A 27,869-nucleotide genomic window follows, 5' to 3' on the forward strand; every position below is an offset into this window, starting at 1 on the left:
GAGCAGCCAGATCCTGGCAGAGGCACCCTGGGTTCCTCTTGGTCATTCCTGGTGCCATGCTCTCCCAAAAAATCCCGGGCACCACTTTGCTTTGGCAAAAAACTGCACCACGCTCTGTCTAAAAGCACCCCCACCACCGTCCTTTACCCATTCCCGGCACCATGGTCTACCCAAAAAAATGCCCTTTAGCCATGCCTAGGACCATGCTTCACCCCAAACCATGTCCATAGCCCTGCTGTAGCAACTCCCAGCACCACGCTCCTTCCCAAAAGCACATCCTCAACCCTGCTTTAGCAATTCTGGGAGCTGTGCTCTCCCAGAAAACATGCCCACAACTTTTCTTCCTGACTTCCCAGTGCCATGCTCCCCCAGTAAGATAGATCCCAGTCTGAACTGCACTCCTGGACTATTTTTTCCCAGGTGTAAGACCTTAAATGTGTCTATGTTGAACTTTATAAGTTTCTTGTTATCCCACTCTTCCATCCAGGTCTTCTTGCAGGGTGGCTCTCCCTTCTGAAATGTCTATTTCCCCACTTGGTTTGGGATCATCCCTCATCAGGGCACGCTTGATCCCATCATTCAGATGAAGACATTAAAATGTTGGGCCTAACACTTGATCCCTGGACAACCCTACTTGGGACAAGTGGCCAGTTTGAAAAGGAAAGGCTGAGAGAGCTGGGTTTGGACCATGTCCCCATGTCCCAGTACTGGAAGGGTGGCTACAAAGATGGAGATTCCGGTTTTACATGGAAAAGATGAAAGGCGACAGGCACAAATTACTCCCGGGGAAAAATTTTCACAAGAACAATCAACCACTGGAATAGAACGAGCTGGGTCGAAGGAAACCCTGAAGCCCACCCAGTTCCTCCCACCAGCCCAGGTTGCTCCATCCTGGCTTTCAACATCTCCAGGGATGGAAATTCCAAGGGATGGGGCAGCCACAGCTTCTCGGGGCTGGGACCATCCCAGGTCCCGGAGCCCTTTCAGGCACTGGAATGAGCACCCCGGCTGTCCACCGGTTCCGCTCCATCCACCGTGCCGGGACGGGGCGGGTGGGAGGTGGCTGCCGTCCGGACCCTCCCCCGCTCCGCCCCGTCCCGTCGCTCTCGCGGTAGAAGGAGCAATGGCGCGATCGGGCGGCGGGAATCTGCCGTGGTACGATCGGGACCGGGATGGGGGGGTTTGAAAAGGGAAGGGGAGCGGGGGGGCGATGAGCTGACCCCCTACCCTCCTCTCCGGTGCGCTGTGCTCAGGGTGGAGAAGTATCGGCCGCAGGCGCTGTCGGAACTGGTGTCCCATCGCGATATCCTCAGCACCGGTGAGTGACCCCCCACACACACACACCTTCCGGGAAATAACCAGCCCTCCCTCCCGGGAAATAACACACACACTCCGGGAAATAATCCCCCTTTGGGAAGTAACCCTCTCCCCCGGTAAATAACTCCTCCCCCGGTAAATAACACACACATAGTAAATAAGACCCCCCATGGAAATAACAACACCCCCCCCCCCCCCGGTAAATAACACACACACCCTGGTCAATCCCATCCCCCAATAAAAACCCCTCATGGTCCCCGGTAACAAACTATTCCCCCCCCACTAAGTAGCCCCCTGTTCTGTAAGTGTTCTCCTTCCCACTGTTAAGTAACCCCCCCTGTCAATAAGGACCCACTCCTCCCAGTAAGTAACCTTCTCCCAGTAGGTAACTCCCCACTCAGTAAGTAACAACCACCCTATAAGTATCCCCCCCAGTAAGTAACTCTCCTCCAGTAAGTAACCCCCTTCTCAGTAAGTATAACCCCCCCTGCAAGTGACCCCATTCCCCCAGTAAGTAACACTCCCCCCACCAGTAAGGAAACCCTCCCACCCTGGTGAGTAATCCCTCTCGGGTAAGTAACCCCCTCCCAGGAAAAACATAACTCCCTCCCAAGTAAGTAAACACTTCAGCCAGTAAGTACCCCCCCTTGGTACATAACTCCCTCTCCCCCAGTAAGTAACTCCCTGGTAAATACCCCAACCTCCTAAGTAAGTAACACCCCCCAGTAAATAACCCCCTAGTAAGCAAACTTCCCCCCCCAGTAAGAAAACCCCCACTATATACACACCCCAAGTAAATAGCATTCCCCCCACCAAGTACCCCCCCCCTCTCCACACCCCCTCTCCACCACTACGTAACCCCCAGGTCAATACCCCCAGACCCCCAAATGCTGGGGGGTAGTGGGTGCCCCCCCAGCCCCTTGCTCCCCCCCGCAGTGCAGCGGTTCATCAGCGAGGATCGGCTCCCACACCTCCTCCTCTATGGCCCCCCCGGCACTGGGAAGACCTCTACAATCCTGGCCTGTGCCCGGCAGCTCTACCGGGAGCGGGAATTTGGCTCCATGGTGCTGGAGGTAAGTGTAGGGGGGAGGATTTGGGGTGTTCCCCCCACCCCTGTGGGTGCACCCCCCCATCCACATGGTCTCCATTCAGCTCAACGCTTCTGATGACCGAGGAATCGACATCGTCCGAGGGCCCATCCTGAGCTTTGCCAGCACCAGGACCATCTTCAAGTAAGTGGTGGGAAGGAGCTTCTCAAAGCTCCCTCTGTCCCTTTGTCAATCCCCCCTCCCCCCATCCTGCCCAGCCCTTGGCTTGGGAGGAGGCTTGGGGGGGTTCCTGGTGGGTGGGAAGGAGCCAGGGGTGCCCAGCAAGCAGGGAGGATGAGGATGCAGGTGGTGGGGATGATGAGGGTGATGAAGATGGCTGGATGGAGGGATCCCTGGGAGCATTTGGCGGGGGGGGGGGGGTGGTCAAGCTGGGAATAGGCATCCCCTGCTACCTCTTCTCTAGCAGATGGGACCAAAGCTCACCTCCTCCCCCCCTTTTTTTCCCTTTCTTTTTAAGGAAAGGCTTCAAACTTGTCATCCTGGATGAAGCCGACGCCATGACCCAGGATGCTCAGAATGCCCTGAGGCGAGGTGAGGGGTGCTGGGGACCATTCCCAGCCCTGTGCAGGATCTCACCCCGTACCAGCTAACAGGTGAGTCCCATCCTCTCCCCTCCCTTCTTGCAGTGATCGAGAAGTTCACCGAAAACACCCGCTTCTGCCTCATCTGCAACTACCTCTCCAAGATCATCCCTGCCCTGCAGTCCCGCTGCACCCGCTTCCGCTTCGGACCCCTCACCCCAGAGCTGATGGTGCCCCGACTGCAGCACGTCATACAGGAGGAGGGGTGAGCTGGGGGGGAGCACCTCCATGTCCCCTTTTCCTTCCCTCATCCCAGGAGGAGCTGCTGCCTTGCTACCTCCATGCCCCCTTCCTCCCTTTTCCTTATCCCAGGAGGAGATATCCCTTGCTTTTCCATGGTTGTTTCCCTCTGCAGCCCCAGGTCTTCTTTTCCAGGGTGGAGGTGACTGAGGATGGGATGAAGGCCCTGGTGACCCTCTCAAGTGGGGACATGCGTAGAGCCCTCAATATCTTGCAGGTACAGACCGTGGCTGCTCCCTCCTGGTGTCAGCCAGCAGCTGCCCCAGAGGGATGGGTGAAGGAACGGCTGAGCCCTTAATCCCTCTTCCACCCTCCTCTTCCACAGAGCACCACCATGGCCTTTGGGAAGGTGACAGAGGAGAACGTCTACACCTGCACAGGACACCCCCTCAAGTCTGACATCACCAACATCCTCGACTGGATGCTGAACCAGGACTTTGCCACTGCCTATCACAGTATCCTTTTCCCTCCAGGCCTTTCATCCCTGCTCTTTGCCAGAGCTTCCCATTCCCCCCCACTGGGCTGGGTCCTCAGGGGCGTTGTGGGGGGTGGGATGAGGAGCGGAAACTCCGAGGGCAAAAAATCCTGGAGGAAAAGCCCTTTATTCCCTTTTACCTCAGAAATCATGGATCTGAAGACTCTGAAGGGTTTGGCCCTGCAGGACATCCTCACTGAGATCCACCTCTTTGTGCACAGAGGTGGGGACTGGCAGGGCCAGGGCCTGGCTGACCCGTGGAGGGTCCCTGTCCCCCCCAGCCCACACTGACACACGTCACCTCCTTCCCTCCACAGTCGATTTCCCCCCCTCAATCCGCATCCAGCTGCTGATAAAAATGGCAGATATAGAGTAAGTGGCAGCCCTTGCATGCCCATCCAGGTCACTTTGTTGGGGACAGGGACACTGGTGTAAAGAAACACCCAAACTTGTCCTTTTCTCTCCTCCAGGTACCGTCTGGCTGCTGGCACCAGTGAGAAGATTCAGCTCAGCTCCCTCATTGCAGCTTTCCAAGTCACCAGGGACCTGATTGTGGCTGAAGCCTGAATCCCACGGGGTGGATCCTTCCTTGCCAGGCAGGAGCTGGACGGGATCACTAACCCCATGGCCTGGAGCTGCTCCCTGCACCTTCCCAGGTCTTCCTCTGTTTGTTTTTTTTTTGTAAGCCCTGAGCCTGCAGGCAGGGTGGGGGAGTCAGGCACCATTGTTTTTACACTTCATCAGGAAATAAAAATGCCTCTGAAACCCAACAGGTTGCACTCATCTTTTCTTTTGTTTCTTGTCCAGCAAGGACTGATGGGAGGTGGTTAAGGCTCTCCCCAAAGTTGTCACACCCATGCAGGGCTCAAGTCCAGCTGCTGTCACTTGCCTGCAAACCCTCCTGCCTCCCAAACCCTCCTGCCTCCCAAACTCTCCTTCCCCTGGCACTGAGCACAACACCCCTGGCTTGTTCCACCCTGGCTCCTCCATCTGATCCGGGCAGCCCTGCACAGCAACCCTGCTCAGGAGAGAAAACAGCAGCCCCAGGGGAGACATTCCCTGTGTCCTCCCCATCACTGGGGTGACAGGGACTGAGCCCTCCTGCCTGCAGGGGACTCACCCCCACCCACTGTCACTCCAAACACAGCTTAAGCTGGAGGAGGACAAGCACAGCAGGTCTGGACCATGGAGCTCCAGCAGGGAGAAAGAAACAGGAAGAAGAGCTGGGGGCTGGCTGAAGCCCCACATCCCAGATTCCCAAGGGACTGATCCTGTACCCACTGCTGGATGCTGGCTGATCTGTGGTGGGTCAGAGCCCAGGGAGCCCTTGCTGCCACCCCAATGGCAGCCAGGTGTCCCCAGGTCACCTTTACAAGCCTGAAGGTAAGACTTGAGGAATAAAATCTTTTATTCTGTCATGGCTGTTGTCTAGTCCACAGAGACCTGGTCAGGTTTGTCCCAACCAGGGACAGCAGCAGAGCCCACACTCCTCTGGGAACTAAGCTACAGCCCTGCTGAGGGTGGGTTTGGTCAGGGACACTTGGAGCCCCAACTGGGTCTGAAAGCCAAAAGCCCCACTCAGGAGTGGGATTGCCAACCTTCAACCCAAACATTGCACTTGGAAGCAAAAAGCACCAGACCCAAAATGTGCAGAGACAGCAAGGGTACAGGGAGAACCCTGCGTGGTCACCACAGCCCTGTCCCTTGCCCTCTGCATGCATTTTTGCTGGGTTCTGGTTATTATTACATGGAAAAAAACCAAAACCTCCACAACCCCAGACACAGCCCCAAAACGAGGGGAGTAGCAATCCTCCTGCTTCCACAGCCCAGGAATCAGCAGGACCTCGTTGCTGCTGGGGCTTCTCCATCCCAAGCCAAGCCCTGCTGCCAGGCAGGGGGCTCTCACCTCCATGCCTCTGCTTCCACATTTTAAAAGGTCCGATAGGTGAGGAATTCCTTCAGTTTCTTGGGAATGGGGAGTGCCAGGACCTGGTAGGTGGTGAGGAAGGTGCGCAGAGCTTTACGACACAGGTGCTTTAGTGAGGAGAGGACCCTTGGTGCTGTCCAGAACTGGACGTGGCCATCTCTGGTCCTGCAACGGGATCCAAACAAGCCCTGAGCAGAGGGTAAAGACTTAAAAAAGATGAATTAATCCCAAATAATCCCAGGGCTTGCAGCAAGCACACATTCCCCAGGCCAGGAATCCAGCCTGCACAACCCCCAGGGAAGCCCAGGATTTGCTGGGCTTGGACCCAAAGCTGGGTCCAAAGGGGTGGATTCCCCCACTTTGGAAAGTTTGAAGTCTCAGCTCTATGGGTGCTGGGACATCTCACATCAATAATAATATTAGAAGGGCTGGACCAGGTGATCCTTGAGGTCCCTTGCAAGCTGATAGAGAATTCTATGATTCCATGACTTTCCCCTCCCACATTACACACCCTGTGGCAATGAAACCTCCATGTGGGAAGTACATGCAGCACAGGCCATTGGTCATGGGAGCAAAGGCCACTGGAGACCGCAGCTCCAACGCCCAGATCCTCAGGAGCCTAAGGAAGAAGGGAGGGGAGAGGCTGCCAGGCTGACAGCCACACAGCATCTCTGCTCAGGACCTGGCAGAGGTCCTGGACCAGCATATCCTGGTTCCTTTCAGTGGTGTCCTCCTGGGGATCTTCTTCCTGCTGGAGGGCCCCGAGGGGCTTTGCTCACCTGTCATCTGCCACAGTGGCCAGGTAGAGCCCCTCAGGGGAGAAGCAGACAGAACGCAGGGAGCTGCTGTGGATCTCGCTGCTGTAGTCCAGCGCCGAATGCAGGGGGACGTGGCTGCAGGTGGGGACAACAAGCCCAGTGTCACCCCCAAGCCACATCCCCAGTGCTCCGGGGGCTGGTAGAGGGGAAAACCCCCACCAGCCAAAGCCCTCATTCAGCTGCTGGAGAGGTGGTGGCTGTGCCAGCTTGAACAACCCCCCTCTCCCCCCCCAGCATCACTGCCCCCCTCCCACAGCCCCCCAGCTCCCTACCGCAGTGTCCTCAGCTGCTCCCCGGTGTAGGGGTCCCACATGATGACACAGGTGTCATAGGAGGCGGTGACAAGGAGTGCTGAGTCTGGGGAGAAGTCACAGGACACCACGCTGCTCTGGTGGCCCTCCAGCCTGCGGATGAGGGTGTAGGACCTCATGCTCCACAGCAGTGCCTGGGGGAGCAGGACAAGCAACCTGGGCTTTAAACCACCTGGGTTCTGGTCCCAGATGGTCAAGAAAGAAGGGTGGCCTGGGCCCTTCTCACAGAAGGGCTTCTTGCACTAAGGGGGGCGGGGGTGGGAGATAGGGAGGGTGGAGGGGAGGGCTGGATTCAGCAGGATATGGGATGGCACCCACCCAGCACCCACTCACCGACTTCTCTCCGGACACAGAGCAGAGCATGCTGCAGTCTGGGGAGATGGAGCAGCAGTAGACCCACTGCACGTGGCCTGACAGCACCTGGACCTGGCGCCCTGAGGACAGCAGACACTGCAGTCACCAGAGGAGAGCAGGGGAGGCTGCTCTCCCCTCCCTTGCCCAAGAATAGGGGTTGGGGTCTCCCTGCAGGCAGATCCCAAGCTTGCTGTCTACTTGCAACCCCCTCCTGCACTTCCCAGGTCCCTCCTGGAAGGGGATAGGCTCAGCTCTATGTCACAGGGCTCTCCCTTTTTTGCCCTGATACTATCCACAAAGATCCTCTCCCAACACCTCCTCCACCTAGCTGGGCTTCTCCCTCCTCCTCCCAGCCTCAAACAGGGGTGACCTAGCACCAGGGATGTCCCCCCATGTTCCTACCATCTCTGCTCAGGTCCCACACACGTAAGGTCTTGTCCCGAGAGGCTGACACCAGGATAAGGCTTCCATTGGGAGCAAAGCTCAGGTCTCTGACAACATCCTGGTGCCCCACGAGGCTGAAAAGAAGGTGTCCTGCAGAAAAGGAACCAGAATGGGGACCTGCTGGGTGCCATCAGGGAGGCAGTGCCCCTCCAGCTTGGCACTTCCACCAAGGGGGGAACTGGGACAGGATGGAGAGGGGATCTGCTTTCAAAAGGAGAGAAGCCACGACTGAGGGCCACTCACCTGTCTGCACCTCCCAGACCTTGATGCGCCCATCGTTGAGGCCGGTGGCCAGGACCAGGCAGGGCAGTCCCCACGCACAGGTGGGCTCCGTGTCCCCCCCAGGACAGGCACTGAAGGCCAAGCCCCAGACGATCTGACCACATTCCAAAGTCTTCTCCTTGGCCGCCCCTCGGCTCCTCACCTCCCCTTTACCTCCCCAGCTCTTGCGCTCTGAAGCTTTGAAGCTGCCGGGAGAAAGAAGGAGGAAGAGGAGGAGGAGGATGCTCATCCCTGGCACCCCCCACCACCCCAACTCCCGACCCCGAACCGAACCCTCCCACCCCCTTTGGCTAACCCTAACCCTGAAAACACCCAAAAGACTATTTTTCTTTTTTTAACAAAATGGGGTAGGGGAAAAATTATGAATAAATAATTTTTAAAAAATAATAATAAAACAAAAGGATTTGGGTTCAGAGCTCACAGCTCGGTCTCCTCCAGGGGCCAGGGGATGAGTTTGACCACGCAGTGTCCCTGGGACCAGGCGAACCAGGCACCGTCCGGGGAGAAGGCCACGCTCCAGGTCTCACAGCTGGATTTCCAATCGTACCTCTGGGGCCGGCCCGGCTTCAGCTCCGCCAGCAGCACCGGTTCCTCTGGGCGGGGGGAGGGGACGGACACGGCCACCTTACCCCCCCGGCACGGACCCTCCCCGTGTTCCCGGAGCAGCGGTCCCGCCTGCCCGGCCCCGCAGTCCCTTCCCCTCCCTCCTTACCTCCGTTCGGCTTCATGGCGGCGGCGGCGGCTCCGCGGCCCAACCCGGCCCGGCGCCGCCAACCACCTCCGGGTTCGGGCAAAGCCCTGCCGGCCCGGGAAAGGCCTCCGCCAACCCAAACCCAACGGGGCGGCAGCGGGACGGCCCGAACCGCCGGACCCGTGCCGCCCGAACCCTCCCCTCGTCCAACCCACCGCAGAACCGCCCCGCCCGGCCTGGGCTACCGGGAAGCGGGGGGGGAAACGGGGGGGAAGCGGGTGAGATGCGGGGGGGAAACGGGGGGGAAGCGGGGAGGAAATGAAGGGGAAGCGGGGGGGAAATTAAGGGGAAGCGGGGAGCAAGTGGGGGGGAAAATGGAGGGAAAGCGTGGGGATGGGGGGGGAAATGGAGGGGAAGCGGGGGGGATACCGGGGGGTGCGGGGGGGCAGTGGGGGGGAAGCGGAGGGGAAGCGGAGGGCAGCGCGGGGGAAGCGGGAGGGAAGCGGGGGTTGGAGATCCCTGCGGGCCGCCCCCGGGGGCGGCAGCCCGGGAGTAGGGAGGGCGGCAAACACAGCACCGAGAGGTGGTTCCCCCCGGAGGGGGGGCGGACCCAGCACACACACGGACACGCCCGACAGTGACACCCCCGAAAATGACTCCCCCCAGCAGTGACATCCATCCCCGACAGTAGCACCCTCAGCAGCGGCAACATCGACAGTGACACCCCGGGCAGTGGAATCCCCCCGAAAGTGACAACCCCTATAGTGACACCACCGATAGTGATACTCCCAGCCGTGACACCTCGGGACCCAGCACCCACACGGTGACACCTTCTGGCAGTGATCCCCAGGGACCCAGCACCCACACGCCCCCCTCCCACCTGCACCCCACGGAACATCCCCTCTCCCCGGCTCGCTGACGCCCACCTGGCAGTCCCCACCGTGAGTTACCGCCGCAGACATCTGCCGAGCCCACCCCCGCACTCCCCCTCCAAGATCCGCCATCCTTGCAGCCCCCCAGAGCCACCCACTATGCCACCAGCAGGGCAGTGGGGACAGGGGCACCTCCCTCGACCCCAATTTGGGGTCCCTATTTCCGAGGTGCTGGGGAATGTAGGGTTAGGGGAGCACCTGCCGCCCCCCCCTTACCCTCCCTGCTACCCATGGACCCCAATGAGGAAGTGCAGGGTGAGATCCACCTGGAGCTGTGTGTCCTCGAGCAGGGCCACCCGCGGGTGCTGCGGTGTCACCTCATCGAGGCCAGGTAGCGGGGGGCTGGGGGGGGGGAGAGGGGGTGCTTAGTTTTGGCTGGGGGCATCTGGGTGGTGGAAGGAGAGGAAGGGATGGAGGTGGTGGCACGAGGCTTGTTGTCCCATCTCAGCCCCGGGAAGGGCCCCTGCCATCTTCTGCTTGGGGACCGGGGTGACCTCAGTGGGCGATGCGGTGCCTTGGACACCGAGCTTGGGGACAGGGGGACAAGGGGCAGCCCCAAAGGGTCAGTGGGTGTATGTGGCACACTCCTCATCAGAGCAGCACCAGCTGGCTGGTTTTCTCAGTTCCTGGGGGAAACTGAGGCACGGCACAAGCTGCCCCTCTGCCCCGGTGTGTGTGTGTGACACTTGTGTGGCTGCGTGTGCCTGTGCCCACACACTCGTCTGGGCAAGCTGCCACCGGCATTCCGTTGCCATGACAACTGAAGCGGGTACCAAGGCAACAGGATGACCATGGGGGACGTGGAGAAGGGACAGGAGAGACACAAATCCCCCCACCCCCTCTCTGCTGTGTGTCCCCCACAAACCAGGGAGAAGGGGGTTGGGCACACCCCCCCCGGGTGCTCTGTGTTGCCAGAAAGGGGCAACACGAGATGGACCCCCTTGCACCCCTGCTGACACCCCTCCTCCCCCTTCCCCAGGGACCTGGCCTCCCACGACATCTCGGGCACCTCAGACCCCTTTGCCCGGGTGTCCTGCTGCGGGCAGACCCTGGAGACAGCTGTGAGTCAGACTGCTGGGTGCTGGGACCCAGGGGTCAAGGTGAGACCCCAGTGCCAGCAGTGCCCATCCCTAGCAGGTGATGAAGAAAACCCATTTCCCACACTGGGATGAGGTTCTGGAGTTGGAGGTGGTGGAGGCCGAGCCCGGGGGTCCATGCTGAGCGTAGAGGTGTGGGACTGGGCAAGAATGACTTCTTGGGAGGGGTGAGGAGCTTGGGTACGCTGGCGTGGGGCAGGGTCCCCACGGGGGACATCTGTGTACCCCCATTACCCCATGCCCAGCGTCCAGGTGATGGTGGGTTGGGACCCACAGGGATGGGGGCAGGGGTATGTGTAAGGAGGGGACCCTTCTGGTGGGTGAAGCAGGGTGCAGCCCAGGGTGGTCCCCTCACCCCAGGTCAAGTTCCTCCTGGACACCATCTTCACAAAGCCTCCCAAAGGCTGGTTCCAGCTCCTGCCCTTCCCCAGCACCACCAAGGAGCATGGGTGAGTTCAGGCAGCTGGGGATGGAGGGTGGTGGGTGCAGGATGGGGCCCAACCCCTCCCGTGTCTTTGCAGGGACAGCTGGGTGCCCTGAGGCTGGCTGTGAGGCTGGTGGAGGACAGAGTCCTGCCCGCCCCCTACTACCAACCACTCATCCAGCTCCTCACGGAGCCCATCCTCTGCCCAGACCAGGTGGGTGCTGTGGGGTGGGGGGACCCTCAGGGTTGGCCAAGGACCACCCCAATGTCCCAACCTCACCATGCCCACCCTGCCCTTCCCACAGCCCCCCACTGGCACTGCCCTGGCCATCCAGGAAGAAGTGACTTTGGGGGACAGCCGGCAGGACGTGGCCACCAAGCTGGTGAAGATCTTCTTGGGGCAGGGGCTGGCTGTGCCCCTCCTGGATTATCTCACCATCCGTGAGCTGGCCAGGACCAGTAAGTGCCAGGGCTGGTGGCACCACCTGCACCCCACAGCCATCAAACTTCCCAGGGTCTTCCCAGACCCTTATGAGGAGAAGAGCAGGGCCACTGAGGGGCAGGCACTAATCGTATAATCATAGAATCATAGAATTGGCTAGGTTGGAAGGGACCTCAGATCACCAAATCTGGCCCTCCAGCCAGTTCCTAACCCAGCACAGATGCCCCTGTCCAAGCTGTGGCCTGACAGCTTTTTCAGGAGAATGCTGTGGGAGACGGTGTCAAAGGCCTTGCTGAAGTCCAGGTAGAGCACATCCACAGCCTTCCCCTCATCCACCAGGCAGTCCCCTGATCATAAAAGGAGATCAGATTGGTCAGACAGGACCTGCCCTTCCTAACCCCGTGCTGGCTGGGTCTGATCCCTTGTCCATCCTGTAGGAGCTGTGTGATTGTCCCTAGGATGAGCTGCTCCATAACCCTGCCAGGCACTGAGGTCAGGCTGACGGGCCTGGAGTTTTCCAGGTTCTCCTTCTGGCCCTTTTTGTGGATTGGCGTGACATTCCCCAACTTCCAATGATCTGGGATGTCCCCAGTGAGCCAGGACTGTTGGTAGATGATGGAGAGAGGCTTGGCGAGCTGTTCTGCCAGCTCCCTCATCACCCTTGGGTGGATCCCATCCGGTCCCATAGACTTGTGGGGATCCAAGCAGCTCAGTAGGTCACTGACTGTTTCCTTCTGGATTACAGGGGGACTGTTTAGATTCTTGTCACCTTCTATAAGCTCCAGAAGCCAGCTGTCCTCAGGACAACCTGTCTTACTGTTGAAAACTAAGGCAAAGAAGGTGTTAAATACCTCAGCCTTTTCTTCATCTTTGATAACTATATTCCTGCCCATGTCCAGTAGAGAATGGAGGTTTTCCCTGCCCCTCCTTTTGCTATTGATGTATCTGTAGAAGGACTTTTTGTTATCCTTCACAGAGGTGGCGAGATTCAGTTCAAGTTGGGCCTTTGTCTCTCTAATTTTCTTTCTACACAACCTAACTATGTTCCTAAATTCTTCCTGAGTAGTTAGCCCTTTTTTCCATAATTGGTAGGCCCTCTTCTTAGCCGTAATTTCTTTCAAAATCTCCCAGTTCAGCCAGACCAGTTGTCTTCCCCACCAACTTGCTTTTCGGGACCGGGACAGCTGCTCCTGTGCTTTCAAAACTTGCTCCTTGAAGTACATCCATCCCTCCTGGACCCCTTTGTTTCCAAGGGCTGTTTCCCAGGGTACACTCTGAATCAGTCTTCTGTAGAGGCCAAAATCTGCCCTCCGGAAGTCCAACGTAGAGGTTTTATTGACAGCCCTCCTTTCATCCCCAAGTATTGAAAACTCTGTTATTTCATGATCACTGTGTCCCAGATGTCCACCGACCACCACATCTCCCACCAGGCCCTCTCTGTTTGTGAACAGGTCTAGCAGGGCTCCATCCCTGGTGGGCTCATTTACCAGCTGGAGCAGGAAATTATCTTCTGTACACTCTAGGAATCTCCTAGACTTCTTCCTCTCTGCGGTGTGGAGTTCCCAGCAGATGTCTGGTAGGTTAAAGTCACCCACGAGAACAAGGACTGATGATTTTGAAACATCTGCCAACTGCTCGTAGAATAATTCGTCACCCTCATCATCCTGATTGGGTGGTCTGTAACAGACTCCCACCAGGATATCAGCCTTGTTGGCCTTCCCCCTGATTCTGATCCACAGGCACTCCACCTTATTGTTACTGACTTCAACTTCTACAGAGTCAAGAGACTCTCTAACATATAGAGCTGCCCCTCCACCTCTCCTACCCTGCTTGTCCCTTCTAAGGAGCCTGTAGCCACCCCTGGCAGCACTGCAGTCATGGGAGTCATCCCACCACGTTTCCGTGATAGTGATTACATCACAGCTTTCCTGCTGCACGATGGCTTCCAGCTCCTCCTGTTTGTTGCCCATGCTGCGTGCATTGGTGTACAGGCACTTCAGCTGGGCTGCTGATTTGGCTCTTAACTTGGGCTGTCCACCCTTGGGCTCCCTTCTGGAGAGCCCAGTTTCAACCCCATCCCCCTTCAAACCTAGTTTAAAGCCCTCTTTATCAGCCCCACCAACTTCTGGGCTAGAGTCCTTTTGCCCTTGCTAGATAGATGAAACCCATCTGGTTTGAAGAGAGCAGGTTTGATAAAATTTGGCCCATGGTCAAAAAACCCAAAGTTCCGCCGGTGGCACCAATCCCTTAGCCACCTACTGATATGGTAGGTTTTCCTATTCCTCTCCTTGTTCATCTCTGCTACTGCAGGAATGGAGGTGAACACCACCTGTGCTCCTGTCCCATGAACTAATTGACCCAGTGCCTTGAAGTCCTTTTTAATTTTCTTGGTGCTTCTTCCATTAATGTCATCACTGCCAGCCTGGACTACGACAGTGAATAATAATCAGGGGGCCGAATTAGCTGGGGGAGTCTCCTACTGAAATCCCTCACCTGGGCCCCAGGAAGGCAACAGAGCTCCCTGTGGGGTGGGTCTGGTCGACATATAGGGCCCTCAGTTCCCCTCAGAAGGGAGTCACCAACTACAACTGCCCTTCTTTTTTCCTTTGTAGCTGTAGTTGTATCCCCTCTGGTAGACGGGGGGCGAACAGGAGACCTTCCAGACAGATCTTCCTCTTGTGTGTCATCTGCCTGATTCTCTGAGTCCAAGCCTCATCTCTCTTCTCTAAGGGCACCTGGGGAGATGGTGGGTGCTGCAAGGGGATTCTTTTGCCTCTCCGATGAGGGACCTGTTTCCATTCCCTCCCATCCACCTGGTTTGCCCCAACTACCTGATGGCAGGAGGGGCAGGGCTTCACCACCTCCTTCTGGACTTCTTTTGGGTTAGAAAGGGTGTGACTCCACCAGTCAATTTCCCTTTCACTGTCCCTAATGCTTCTTAGTCTCTCTACCTCCTCCTTGAGCTCTGCCACCAGGCACAGCAAGTCCTTCACCTGCTGGCAAAGCACACAGACCCCACTCACACCGTCCTCTGGTGCTAACACCAGGCTCAGACACTCTACACACCTAGAGGCCTGAACTGCTACGTCCCTCTTGCTGTCCCTGTTCAGGGGTTCCGTCTGTGTGGACACACCCTGCGTCCTAACAGCAACAGATTTTGCTTTTTTCGAGACCACTGCTCTTTCAAAAGAGCTGGGAGGTGCCTGTGTCCCTCCTGCTTGCCCTGCCTATGCAAACTGCCTCGCTAACTGCCGTTACGCCTTCCTGTTTGCTGCTCCGGATCGCTGGCGCTCCTCTTCACACCCCTTTATCTCCCTCTGGGCAGGGCTGGGTGCCACTCCCTTATCAGCTGATGATTGGCCTCACCTGAGGCCACCAGCAGATGTGCCACCTGTCCCTGGAGTTGGGCACACAAGGTACAACAAGAAAAGGTACTTCTGGCTCAGCAGTGAGACCCTCACCTACTCCAAGTCCCCCGAGGGGCAGGTGGGTGCTGCCCCATCACCCCCACACCCCCGCCGGGTTCTGGGTGAGCGCTGAGGGTGTTTTTTGGGGGTTCCCCAGGAGCGCTGCTCCATCCCCGTAGCACAGATGTGGGCGGTGGAGCAGGTGGAGGAGGGCACCTTCCAGCACCCCCACGTCCTCCAGGTTGTGGCACAGGGTGGCAGCGGGCAGCTCCACACCACCTACATCCTGTGCAAGGTGGGTGCCCCCTCACCCAGCCCCCAGCACCCTGGGAACCTCCCAAGACAGCACCTCCAACTCCCATGGGGACAATGAATTTGGGGCAATGGTCCCAAATCCAGCTATGCCCAGGTACTGGTAATACTGGGAGTGCTGGGGGGCCCAGCCCTGGCTGTACTGGGGGCAAGAGGGGATCTGAGCCCTGGCTGTACTGGGAAAATGGGAGTATCCTACACTGGCTGTACTGGGGTGACTGAAGTACCAGCCCTGGCTATACTGGGGTTGGTAGGGTTTCCAGTCATATCTGTACTGGTGTCACTGAGGTACTGTCTCTGGGATACTGGGATCAGTGTCATATCCATCCATATCTGTACTGGGGTCTCTGAGGTACCAGCCCTCTCTGTACTGGGATCACTGGGGTCCCAGCTCTGTTTGCACTGGGGTCACTGGGGTACCCTTGCTCCTGCTGTGACACCTGGGTAGCTTTGTCACCGAACTGTCCCTCCTTGTCCCCTGGATCCCAGCATCCCCCACTTGCTGGAGACCCTGTCAGCATCATCTCTGCCCACCCTCCACTCCTCCCCTCCCCCTCTGGGTGCCCATGGGTGCCACCCTCCCTGGCTGTCCCGCAGAGCTCCCAGGAGCTGTGGCAGTGGCTCTGGACCCTGAGGCAGTTCAGCAGTGACAACCAGACCATGCTGCCCACTTGTCACCGGGGCACCTTCCGTGCAAGCCGCTGGACCTGCTGCCTGCAGCCTGCCCGCACAGGTAAGGGAGAGGGGGGTCCCATGGGTGCCTATCACCCCGGCACCCCATTTTGGCTGTCCTTGGTAGCTCCTGGGTGCAGCCGTACCCACAGCACGGTGGCCCTGGGCGAGTGGAGAGACCCCCTGGACCCTGCAGCAGCGGCACAGACCCTCTACGGGCACCTCCGGAGGGCGGGGTGAGCCTGGAGGGGGGGAGGGGGGGAAGAGATGGGGAGGGGGAGGTCCCGCGATTGCTGGTGGTCAGGGTGTCAGCGTGCTGAGGGGCTCTTTCCCACAGGGTGTTGGGGGCTGAGGGTCCCGAGGGCAGCACAAGGTCCCAGCACCCCCCCCCCCTGGGCTGGCAGGTATGGGGAGGGGGGAGGGGGCAGGGGGCAGGGGGACCCTGCGGCGGGGAGTCCTGCCTGGGGGGGAGGGGACATGCATGCATACGCTTGTAACGCGCTTGCACACCCTTACAAAACGCTTGCACGTGCACACACAACACGCTTGCACACACAACACGCTTGCACATGCTTGTAACACGCTTGCACACACTTAAAACACGCTTGCAACACACTTGCACACTCTTACAACACGCTTGCACACACTTAAAACACGCTTGCAACACACTTGCACACTCTTACAACACGCTTGCACATGCTTGTAACACGCTTGCACACACTTAAAACACGCTTGCAACACACTTGCACACTCTTACAACACGCTTGCACATGCTTGTAACACGCTTGCACACGCACACGCCGTTCCCTCCACCAGGGGACAGCAAATACCCGGGGACACGGGGACAGACGTCCGGGCGGGCGGAGGGACAGGTTGGGATGGATAGGGGGTCGAGGGGGGGGGACGAGGAGGGACGTGGTGGGGCTGGGGGGATTTGGTGGGTGGTTAGTCCGGAGGTGAGTGAGTGACGGGGGAATGCTGGGGGGTGCTGGGCACGGGTCACAAGGGCGCCCCCCGGACGGGTGCTGCCGGGGGTGGGGTGGCTGGACGCGGTGCTGACCCTGCCGGGGGAGTGCAAGGGGACTCACGCAGGAGCGGCTGCGGAGCGTGCTGCGGGACCTGGACCTCGCCCACGAAGCCTTCGCCCGCCGGGATGAGACCCAAGGGCCACCCCCGAGAACCCCCCCGGCCCCGACCCCCTCTTCGACCCTGAGCTCCCCTCTGGCTCCCGCCGCTTGAACTAGGGAGGCTGGGACTACAACTCCCAGCATGCCTTGCGCGCTTCTCCCCGCCCCGGCTCGGTCTACCTGCGCCGCGGGGCATGCTGGGAGTCGTATTCCCCGATACCCATCCTGTTCTAGGGGCCCGTGGGGGAACCCCGAGCGTACGAGTGTACACACACACACACACACACACACACACACGCGCGCGCGCGCTCCTCTTCCACCCAGGGTGTCCCAATACACCCTCAGCCCACAGGGAGGGCCCAACCCCCCCCTCAGTGACATCCCCACGGGGGGGGAGGGGACCCGATCCTGCGGAGATGTCACCCAAACACCCCAAGAGCCGAGTGTGGACACGGGGACACCGGCCTGGCGCGGGGTGTATTCTGTAACACAGAGATGTACACATGGCACCGGCTGAACGCAGCTCCGTGGGGCAGCGGCGGGTGGCACAGGTGACAACAGGTGGCACACGGCGGCAAAGAGGCCACAGGTAGAAAAAGAAAAAAAAAAAAAGAAAAGCACCAGCCCACGATGCTATCGCCAGGGGAGCAGGGAAAATCGGGATGGAGAGGGAGGGAGGGAGGCATGGGGACACAGGGTAGGTGGCACCAGGTGGCCCAGGATGAGGGGTGAGCCCAGCATCTGCAGCGAAGCAGCGGTGGCATGGGCGGGGACACGGGGGCAAGGGGACGGTGGGGAGCCCCTCACCCTTGCCTCAGTCCTTCAGGGTGGCCTCAGAGACTCCCTGGGCCAGCAGCTCGGCCAGGACGTTGTCCAGGTAGTTGGGGTCAGGGTAGCCATGACCTGTCAGGTTGGAGCCAAACTCGGTCTTGTGGTGGATCTCGTTCCACACCACTGTGTCTGACTCCCCTGTGGTGTTGGAGGTGCCGATGGTGAAGATGAGCCTCCGGTCCCAGGCCACGATCAGCAGCTTCAGCACCTGTGGTGGGTGGGCATGGCCATCGCTCATCCCCCCCCCCCAACACCCCCTGTCCAGCACCTCCAGTCCCCAGGGTGCAGGATTCTGCCCCAGGACAGTGCTCACATGGTGCCACCACTGCCTGTGGCACTCCCCATCCCCACCCGGTGCTGCTGTGTCGTCCCCATCTCATCCCATCCCTTCCCATCCTGTCTCATCCCATTTCCTCCCTTCCCACGCCATCTCTTCCTATCCTGTTTTATCTCTTCCCATTCTACCCCATCCCACCCCATCACTTCTCTTCCAGCTCATCCACATACCGTCCAGTTTCATCTATCCCCATTCCATCACACTCCATCCCATTGCTTGCCTTCCATCTCATCCTACCCCTCCCTATCCCATCATATTTCATCCAATTCCCATATTCTATCCCATTCCTTCCTTTCCATCCCATACATTCATCCCTTCCCCTCCCTCCTATCCTACCCCATCTCTCCCATCACATCACATCCCATCCTATCCTATCCCATCCCTTCTCTCCCATCCAATCCCTTCTCTCCCATCCCACCCCATCTCTCCCATCCCATCCCTTCTCTTCTCTTCCATCCCATCCCATCTCTTCTCTTCCATCCCATCCCATCTCTCCCATCCCATCTCTCCCATCCCATCCCATCCCATCCCATCCCATCCCATCCCATCTCTTCCTTCCCTCATCCCCCCATTCCACCCCCGGGATCAGGCTGCTGCTCACCTTCCTTCCCTTCTCATTGTCAGGGAGGTAGCAGTGCCGGGGGAATCCCCGTGCTGTGAACTTCTTCCCGGGGTTGGGATGCTCTGGGCCCTGGGAGGGGTTGGCAGTGGGTTGAGCTGGGAGGGAGGGACAGGGGGACCCCTCCAGGGGGGGTGTCAGGCTCAGCCCCCTCACCTGGATACCGGTGGGAATGTCATAGACGATCCGGATGGTTTTGGAGTCGGTGTAACCAGGGAGGGAGTGGGGGATGAGGTGGAATTCCATCTTCCCGGGGGGCTGCGTGCCTGTCTTCTCTCCATAAATGGCCTTGCAGGTGGGGCACTGCAGGCTGCCATCCTGCACGGGCACCCATCAGACACAGCACCCCCCTCGGCACCCCCAAGAAGGGACAGAGGGGTCCCGTCCCCCCCCCGCTCACCTTGTTGCCGTTGTTGTACATGGCCAGCAGGCAGAGGAGGTGGTACATGTGCCCACACTTGCCCAGCTTGCCCACCAGCTCTGCCTTGATGCCCCTGTGACTCAGGACCCCCTCGTAGCCTGAGGAGGTCACCAGCCTCTCCATGCAGATGGTACAATCCTGCCAGGAATCACCAGCCAGGGGACAGGGACATCACCCCCTGGATCCTTGCCTGTGCCCCAGCCCCAGCCAGGGTGCCCGGGGGGGACCCACTGACCCACTCACCTCGTCCGGGGGATTTTTCACCTTCTGGATGTAGCGACGCACCACGTCCTCGGGGGTCTTGCCTGCAGCAAGGGGAGGGACACACACACCATCTGAGCCTGTCCCTGTGTCCCCAGTGCCCTGCCACCCCTCCCACCAGGGTGGTGACAGCACGAGGACGAGGAGGTGCCACCACGGGCAAGGTCCCACCCCTGCAGGTAACCTCAGCTCCCGTGCCTCAGTTTCCCCTCGTGCAGAGGTGGAGGGGGCTCGGGGGGGGTGTGGTGGTGGTGTGGAAATGGCTGCTTACTTTTCTTCAGGTGCTTCTTTTTTGTTTTCCTGCAGATGCCGTTGACCCCGGGGACAGGTTTGATGTCACTCTTGCTGACAGGCGGGGGGTGCAGGATGGGTTTGGGGGCACGGGTCAGGCAGACGGGCAGCCCGGCAGCACACATCAGGATTCCTGTCATCCCTGCACGGCAGGAGAGGAGCAGCTGGGTGTCTGTCCCTCCATCCATCCATCCATCCATCCATCCATCCATCCATCCATCCATCCATCCATCCCTCTATCCAGCCCCCAGCCCCACCATGTCACCCCGCAGTGACACTCAGCTGGTGGCAGGGCCACCCTTACCTGCCAGGGCAGGGTGGATGGGACCGGTGCCGTTCAGATTCTTAACAGGGAGGGCTGGGACCCTGCGTGAAGATGTCGGGGGAAGGGGCTCAGCAGGGAGGGCAGGGCTGCCTCTGTCCCCCCCTGCACCTGGCATGTCCCCAGGGCAGTGTCCTCCCCTGGGGACACAGGGCAGGGTGTCCCCTCTCTGGCCCTGGGGCTTGCTGTCCCACCTCCTGAGGCTGCCACGCAGTGCCACGTGTCCATCCCTGGGGACCTGATGGCACTGGGGACATCATGACCTCCTTGATGGGCCTCATAGGATGTCTCGATGGCCATGGCCCCACACAGAACACTCCTTGCACCTTCCCACCTCACCCACTGCCCTGACCCAAGGGGACACCAGAGCTGACAGCACCAAGATCCCTGGGGTGACAGCTTGGACCCTGCTCCCACCACCCAGAGGCCCAGGGCACCCATGGCTGGGTGCGCAGCTGGGAGGGCAGGGAGGAATGGGGGGAAGGGAGGAGGGAGGGAGTGTTGGAGGGATGGGTGGGGGGAGGGATAGAGGGATGTGTGGAGGGAGGGAGGGAAAGAGGGAGGGATGCATGGGTGGATGGAGGGACTGGTGGATGGATGGAGGGATGGATGAAGGAAGGGAGGGAGGGAGGGAAGGAAGGATGGATGGAGGGATGGATGGAGGGATGGATGGATGGATGGATGGATGGATGGATGGATGGATGGAGAGATGGAGAGATGGAGAGATGGAGAGATGGATGGATGGAGGGATGGAAGGATGGAAGGATGGAAGGATGGAAGGAAGGATGGAGGGATGGATGGATGGATGGATGGATGGATGGATGGATGGAGAGATGGAGAGATGGATGGATGGAGGGATGGAAGGATGGAAGGATGGAAGGATGGAAGGAAGGATGGAGGGATGGATGGATGGATGGATGGATGGATAGAGGGAGGGAGGGAGGGAGGGAGGGAGGGAGGGAGGGAAGAAAGGAGGGATGAAGGGATGAAGGGATGGAGGGATGAAGGGATGGAGGGGTGGATGGAGGAAGCAGGGCACACATTAGAATGGCACATGAAGAATAAAGCCCAGCAGAGCAGCCCCACACAGAGGCCAAGCACCCTCCTGCCCACCCCCAGCTCTTGCCCTCCCCCTCATCCTACTGCCTCAGCTGGGTGGCCTGGCCATCAGCCCCCCCTCCTCGGCCCTGGAAGCCCCCCATGCACACAACCATGGCAGTGATGAGTTGGGCAGTGCTCAGCCACCCCCCCACACACCAGAGACAGGGATGTGGGTGTTTTCCATCATGTTCCCAGAGCTGCCTTGATCTGGGCAGAGGTCCCAGCCCAGCCCTGCCCCGGGGGCGTCCTGGCCCCTCCTGTCTGCCCAAGGGCATGCGTGGGATGGGGACAGGGACACAGATGGGGACAGGGACTGCTTGGCCCAGCATGGCAACAGGGGGAAAAAGTGCTCTGGGACTGGCATGGGGAACGTGTCTCTCCCCAGCCTGGGGCAGGGGGTGGGAAGAATGAAACCCTGTCCCCAGGGTGGATCCAGACTGGGTCCCTGTAGTGAAATGAGGCAACCAGGTGGCACTAATTACCAGGTAGTGGGCATGAGCTTGTGTTAAACCCACCTGTGCCTGATTAGGGTGGGCACCTACTGCGCATGAGCAGGACTGGGGGGCCAATAAAAGGGGGCTTAACACAAGCTCATGCCCACTACCTGGTAATTAGTGCCACCTGGTTGCCTCATTTCACTGCAGGTCCCAGCTGAGCAAAGAGCTCCAGGGCTTTCCCATCCTGCTGTGCCCTCAGCCCCTGGTGACACCATGGCCACTGCCTGTCCCCTGTCTGGTGATCACCGGTGACAAGAGGGGTCAGCCATGGGGATTTGGGTACTAGGGAAGGGACACTCTCTGGGACAATCTGCTGGGGATGTGGTCACCCACCCACATCTCCTTGGAGAGTTTTTCCCATCCACATGGAGACATAGGGCCTGTGCTTACCCTGACCATGTTGTCCCCTCTCTGCGACCTGCCTGGTGACATCGTGCCACAAGCAGGGTCATAAACCTTATGCAGGGACACACGTCCCCTGAGAGCAGACACTGCAGCTGGCATGGCATGAGACAGCGTGGCACAAGGGACCATCCAGGACAAGCCAGCTGCTGGGGCTGTCCCCAAATCCCTGGGAGTGGGAAGCCTGGAGGTGACAGATTACCGAAGAGGCTGGAACTACTTCTGCAAGGGGACAGCAGGGGACCAGACACCTCCGTTTCCCCTTTTCCCCCATGTCCACTTGATCTGGCATCCCCATGGCCTTCATGTCCCCTTTCCCAGGCCACCCTCCCAGTGCCAGCTTACCCAGGGGGGACGGTGGCCCTGGCACTGAGCCCGCTCCCTCGCTGCGTGCTGGGTCTGTTGAGGTTGTTGAGCCCGGGCACGCTCTGGCTGGGGGCAAACGCCCCGCTGGGTGCCCTCAGCCCTTCACCTTTCATCGTGCCACCCGTCCCTGCCACCGTCCCTGTCCCCGTTGGCCACAGGGCTGTCCCGGCGAAGGTGCTGCTCTGGCGGACGGCTCCCGGGTACAGTTTGCGGCGTTGGGAAGCCAGGATGGCATTGGAGGCGGCTCGGGTGCTGTTGACCAGCAGGCACTGGGGACAGGAGCAAGGTGTCCCCGTGCTGGTTCCCACCGGCCAGGATTGGGATTTGGGGATGGAGCCCATGGTCAGGGGATAGGCCAGGTCCATGCGGCGCCGCAGTCGGCGCTTGCGTTGGGTTTGCCGGTTCATTTGGGACATGCTGCTGAAATAGATGAGGTAGCAGAAGCCCAGGGAGGAGAGGTCGAGCCAAGGGTGCTGCTTCTCGTAGGCGTTCTGGATGGTGATGCAGATGTCCATGTCGTAAGGAGTCCAGGAGTTGTTGTCGTTCTCCCACTCCCACACGATGCCCTTCCCGGGGGCTGAGGAGGGGTCGTAGAAGTTCCTCCTCACGGGCCTCATGGTCCCTGGTGGTAAGGGTAGGGGGGGAGGACAAGGGGGTTGAGCACCCACAGAGCTGCAGCACCCCAAGATGCTGGCCGAGTGATCCCCATGTCATCTCCACCATGCTCCAGTTCCTGGCCCAACACCCCAGCGATGGAGATTCACTTTGGGGTGCAGGCAGACCCCCCCTCCCAACCCAGGAAGGCTCCTTCCCCCCCCGCCCCCCCAGGGTATGCGATGGGTGGAGCAGGATTTTGGCAGGGCTGCAAGCTCCCGCGGGATTCCTGAAACCTCATCAAACCTCCACCGATCCTGGTGGCCACAGCAGCTTGGCCAGCAGCCAGGGTCCCTTTCGGGATCAAGGTTGGGATCACGGCCCCGAAGCCTGCAGGAAGGGTGATGCTGCTCGGCCCCCCCCAAAGCTCATTTTCCCATCCCTCCCGTCCAGGTCCAACCCCACCCTCTACGGCCGGGGTCCCCTCGCTTGTCCCCGGGGCCGAGGGGACATTTCCCGGTCAGGAGGGGTTTCCTGACAGCTGCTGTGACTCCGGCCAGCACTGGCAGGGACAGGAGCCAGGCGTTGTCCCCTCTGCGGGGCCACATCCTGACCCCTCGCTACTCGTCTGGGACTGACTGGGATCCCGCAGCCTTTTCAGAAGCCCCGCAACGAGGGGGGAGGCAGCGCAGCCCCCCCTCTCCCCGCGGCACCATGCCTTCTATCCCCTCGCCAGCACCGTTTGCCCAGCCCGATTAAGGACGCTAATAACCCTCATTAATCATCCCCCGCCTCGGGCAGCAGAGCCCCGCCTGCTGCAGGAGCGGCTCTGCCCTGTGGGAAGGAGGGATGGGAAGGGAACTGCTCCACCCCCCTCCAGCTGCCCCCCACAACTCCTCATCCCCAGTCCCACTTCCAGCTCATGGCCGCAGGAGCCTCCCAGACACCTCCAGCACCCTCGGGGGTGCCCAGCCCTGCCTGGCCCCTTGACCCCCACCCCGCTGCTCGCTCCTGCCCACAGCCGGCATCCTGCTCCTATCCAGGGCTCCTGTCCCACTGCTCCTTCCAGCTGCATCCCATCCCACTGGTCCTTGCACAGCCTGCTCACATCCACACCCCACTCACATCCATGTCTCACATCCCACCGGTCCTTGCAATTCCATCCCATGTCCCACTGCTTTCTCACAACCACGTCGCTCATCCCAGATCCTGCTCATATCTGCATCCTATTGCTCCTTCCAGCTGCATCCTGCTGGTCCTTGCAGTTCCATCCCATGTCCCCCATCCTGCTCACATCCATGTCTCATGTCCCACTTCTCCTTCCAGCTGCATCCCAGTGGTCCCTGCAATTCCATCCCATATCCCACATCCCTCTCACATCCACATCCCCCATCCTGCCCCTGTCTTGTGTCCCCATTCCTTCCATCTGCATCCCCATCCCACTGGTCCTTGCAGTTCCATCCCCATGTCCCACTGCCTTCTCACATCCACATCCCACATCCTGCTCACATCCATGGTTCACATCCCACTGCTCCTTCCAGCTGCATCCCACCGGTCCTTGCAGTTCCACCCTGCACCTCACATCCTGCTCCCATCCACTCCCCCCATATGTAGAGCAGAGGGGGGTGAGGGCAGGACCCCCCCCCTCTCCCCCAAGTCCCTGCACACAGATCCACACACAGTTCTAGGGCCATCAGGGCCACCAAGCTGCCCCACAGCCCCTGCCCCCTCCCCTAGCCCTGCCAGCATCCCCAGGGTCACAGGGAGGGGACATGTGTCCCTGCTGCTCAGAACAGGGTCACCTCATTTTGCACTGCTTCTCCCTCCCTGGGCACGGTGCTGGCCAAGCCCCCTCCCCAGTCCCCCCACCTGAGGGCAATCCATGGAATGGAGCTAAAGAGATGTTCTGCACACCTCCGGGGACAGCAAGGCCAGTCTCTGTCCCCAATCCCTGCTGGCACATGGACTGTGGTATCCCAGGACAGCCTGAGAAGAGCTGTTCTGCTCCCACACCCTGCCACACCCTCCACACCCTCCCCTGTCTGCACTCCACAGACATGAGAGGGACCATGGGATGAGATGCCAGGTGCCTGCTCTTGGAGGATGGGTCCTGGCCAAAGCTGACAAAAGCTGGCACGGGGACAATCAGGGTGTCCCAATGGCACCCACAGCCCTGAGTCAGCATGGTTGTGGCCACTGGCACGACCCAGGTCATCCTGGTGGCCGCAACCACACTGACTCAGGGCTGTGGGTGCCAAGTCCCCAACTTGCCAAACCTGTGACCAGCTTGGGAACAGATTTGGAGCCAGGCCTGGTGGTAAAAGCAAGGTGGCATGTCCCTGGCTTGTTGCCCATCTCAGTCCCCAGATGTCATTCACCATTGCTGGTCACTAGGATGGTGGCAGCAGTGGAGAAGCACAGCTGTGGGGGTCCTTCTGTGTCCCCAGGACATTCAGGAGGGGGGCTGGGGTGTGTGGCAGGGACGTGGGGACAGCCAGGAAGGCACCAGAACCACCAAGTCCCCTGTGGTGCAGCTGGCACGTGCCAGTTTAGTGGGTCACACTGCAATGGGGACATGTTTAATAGGGTCTGGGACCAACTTTGGTGTCCCCTGAGGACATGTGGCCTGGATGCATGCTGCAGCACAGAGCTAGTGGCAGGAGGGGACCAGTCACAGACAGTCCAGTGCCCACCACAGCTCCTGGGGTCTCCTCAGTTCCCTGGGGACTCCTGATGGAGGATGCTTGTGGGGTGGCTGGTGTGACAGTGGGACACACCACCCACTGCAGCCCCCAAAAGGGGGCAGAGGGGACAGAGGGAGGTGGGGGTCTGAAGTTGGAGGGGAAAAGTGGGGAGGGGGCATGGAAAGGCCAGGGGGAGGGTCATGAGGTGGAAGGGGAGAAGGGATGGGATGGGATGGACAGAGAAGGGGATGTGCAATGGGATGGAAGGACAGATGGATGGGTTGATGGAGGGGTGGAAGGGAGGGATGGAATAACAGACAAACATCCACAATGGGAGTTGTACGGATGAACAGACAGCCAAACAGCCTGATGGATGGAACAACAGGCAGATAAACAGATACCTACATGGAGGGATGGACAGACAGACAGAATGATGGGCGGATGGAAGCATGGATGGATGTGCAGGAGGATGCTCCTGGTTCAGTGCCAGCCCCTTACCCGTGTCCTGCCGGAACTGGTGCATGGACTGGAGGTCGATGACGTAGGGTGCCAGCTGGACGTCGACCTGGCCCAGCACCACGCTGCCACGGGCATCCTCCTTCAGCACGTTCTCGATGTGGTGGCAAACAGCAGCCGAGTAAGGTCGCCAGCGTCCGTGCTCGTTCAGCCACTCCCAGACCACCACACGGGCCAGGCTGTGCGGGGGGAAGCCCAGGCCACCACCGGTGGCCAGCACGGCCCCCGGGCCTTGCCGTGCCATGGCTGGAGCGGGTGAGGGGGAGACAAAGGGACAAGGGTTTGTCCCCTCCCAGTCCTCCTGCCCCGAGGGCTCCGGAGCTCAGCGCAATAAAGAGAGGTGGGCGCTGCCAGACAGGTCCCCGAGCAACCCGGTCAGACTCCCCCAGGGCCACCGCGGCAGGTTGGGGACATCCATCACGTCTTCCTCGGCCCTTCCTCTTTCCCCGCAGTGCTGGCAGGGCTCAGGCTCCAAAAAAAAAAAAAAAAAAAAAATCCACCGGGAAGCCCTCGGGTTGCGTCGGCTCAAGCTGGTGGCTGTGGATGATGCTGGGGACACGCTGGTGTCCCCAAGACAACCCCTCCTCCTCCTTCTCCTCTTCCTCTGTGAGTCCTGGTGCTCAGCCTACATCCTCGCTGGTTCCACAACCGTCCCCACCGCCCAGCATGTCACTGGTGGCAAACAGAGGGGGTGTCACCTACAAAACAGGGACCACGGTCCTGCCAGGTGGGTGGCAGCTGGGGGACAGTCCCCATCGCCCCCGCAGAGCTGGCGGGCAGCGAGGCCACTGTGCCCGCAGCCCTGGCAGCGTGGGCTGCTTGCCAACCCCGGCCGGCTGCTGGCCTCCAACGTGACAGCAGGGACAGGGGGACAAGGGGGGGCAAGGGAGGGACAGAAGATGCTGCTGACAACCCTGGGGGGTCTGATGGGGGAGCTAAAAAGCCGGGGACCCCCATGGCTCCCTGCTATGGGGACCGGGGAGCCCGCAGCCCCCCGAGCCTGCTTCAGGCACCACTGATTTATGATCTGCACTGCAGGCATTGGGCTGGGGGGGTCCCGGGCAATCCCTCCCCCACCCCCGGCCCTCTGCACCCCAAGACAGCCCCTCACCCACGGCAGACCCCAGCCCCACGGGGGTGGGTAGGTGGGGTTCCGGAGTGTGTGTGTATGGGGTGTTTGCTGCACAGCCGCTGTAGGCAGACAGACGCACGGACACGGCCGGGAACACACAGACACACTGACACAGAGACACCCGCGCGGGTGCACGCGCAGCCAGTGACAAGTGACACAGACAGACAGCGAGATGGAGACAGACGGACAGAGAGACACAGGCACCCAGGGCAAGCACAGCACCCCCCCCCCCGCTCCAGGGATGCACACACACACACAGACCCCCACCCCAGCACAGCGCTGCACACACACTCTCCCTCACCCCTCCACACGCGAGTGCACCCCGGGGCGCACCCAGCACCCGCCGTGACCTCGAGCACCCCCACGGCCGGAGAGACCCTCACCCAATCCCTCCCTCCCCTTTCCTCCCCCCGAGCCCGGGCAGTGGGGACCAGCCCAGTGCCAGCCCCTCGCCCCAGGGCCCGGAGGCTCGGGGGGGGGGTGTTGGTGATGAAAGGCCAGGCCTAGCCCCCGCTGCACGGAAGCCCCCCAGC

General features: G+C 60.0%; 4 protein-coding genes across 7 annotated transcripts; 2 read left to right on the plus strand and 2 right to left on the minus strand.

The window, feature by feature from the left end:
- The first annotated feature begins 1,070 nt into the window (after positions 1–1,070).
- On the plus strand, positions 1,071–4,492 carry RFC5 (replication factor C subunit 5). Its single transcript, XM_071763771.1, has 11 exons — positions 1,071–1,155; positions 1,254–1,318; positions 2,254–2,390; positions 2,470–2,549; positions 2,884–2,957; positions 3,053–3,212; positions 3,383–3,464; positions 3,573–3,702; positions 3,868–3,945; positions 4,040–4,094; positions 4,193–4,492. Exons 1-11 carry the CDS (start codon positions 1,124–1,126, stop codon positions 4,287–4,289), a joined length of 990 nt encoding a protein of 329 aa, XP_071619872.1. The 5' UTR covers positions 1,071–1,123; the 3' UTR covers positions 4,290–4,492.
- Positions 4,390–9,146, minus strand: WSB2 (WD repeat and SOCS box containing 2). Of its 4 annotated transcripts, none has more exons than XM_071763767.1 (9): positions 8,571–9,146; positions 8,280–8,451; positions 7,820–8,043; positions 7,535–7,666; positions 7,112–7,212; positions 6,740–6,912; positions 6,429–6,542; positions 6,161–6,268; positions 4,390–5,814 (listed from the first exon to the last, which is right to left on the minus strand). In XM_071763767.1, the coding sequence occupies exons 1-9, from the start codon at positions 8,584–8,586 to the stop codon at positions 5,652–5,654; spliced, it is 1,203 nt and encodes a 400-aa protein (XP_071619868.1). In that variant the 5' UTR covers positions 8,587–9,146; the 3' UTR covers positions 4,390–5,651. The 4 variants fall into 4 exon arrangements, with proteins under 4 accessions (XP_071619868.1, XP_071619867.1, XP_071619869.1 ...); XM_071763766.1 differs by having other exon boundaries at positions 6,740–6,939; positions 8,571–8,801; XM_071763768.1 differs by lacking the exon at positions 6,161–6,268 and having other exon boundaries at positions 6,740–6,939; positions 8,571–8,805.
- LOC139805300 (rasGAP-activating-like protein 1) lies at positions 8,585–17,476 on the plus strand. The gene is given in 15 exon segments (XM_071763582.1): positions 8,585–8,827; positions 9,562–9,812; positions 10,461–10,542; positions 10,616–10,682; positions 10,685–10,720; positions 10,723–10,745; positions 10,939–11,031; positions 11,100–11,216; positions 11,308–11,574; positions 14,492–14,561; positions 14,794–14,930; positions 15,009–15,146; positions 15,761–15,896; positions 15,963–16,071; positions 16,915–17,476. Coding segments are annotated over 15 exon segments (1,929 nt in total). The 3' UTR covers positions 17,075–17,476.
- Positions 17,411–27,292, minus strand: DTX1 (deltex E3 ubiquitin ligase 1). The gene is made up of 9 exons (XM_071763298.1): positions 26,187–27,292; positions 22,390–23,032; positions 20,027–20,088; positions 19,703–19,864; positions 19,414–19,475; positions 19,150–19,308; positions 18,906–19,067; positions 18,732–18,821; positions 17,411–18,001 (listed from the first exon to the last, which is right to left on the minus strand). The coding sequence occupies exons 1-9, from the start codon at positions 26,446–26,448 to the stop codon at positions 17,777–17,779; spliced, it is 1,827 nt and encodes a 608-aa protein (XP_071619399.1). The 5' UTR covers positions 26,449–27,292; the 3' UTR covers positions 17,411–17,776.
- Between the last annotated feature and the right edge of the window lie 577 nt (positions 27,293–27,869).

Source organism: Heliangelus exortis, chromosome 19 (genome assembly GCF_036169615.1).
Source record: "Heliangelus exortis chromosome 19, bHelExo1.hap1, whole genome shotgun sequence".
Lineage (NCBI taxonomy): Eukaryota > Metazoa > Chordata > Aves > Apodiformes > Trochilidae > Heliangelus > Heliangelus exortis.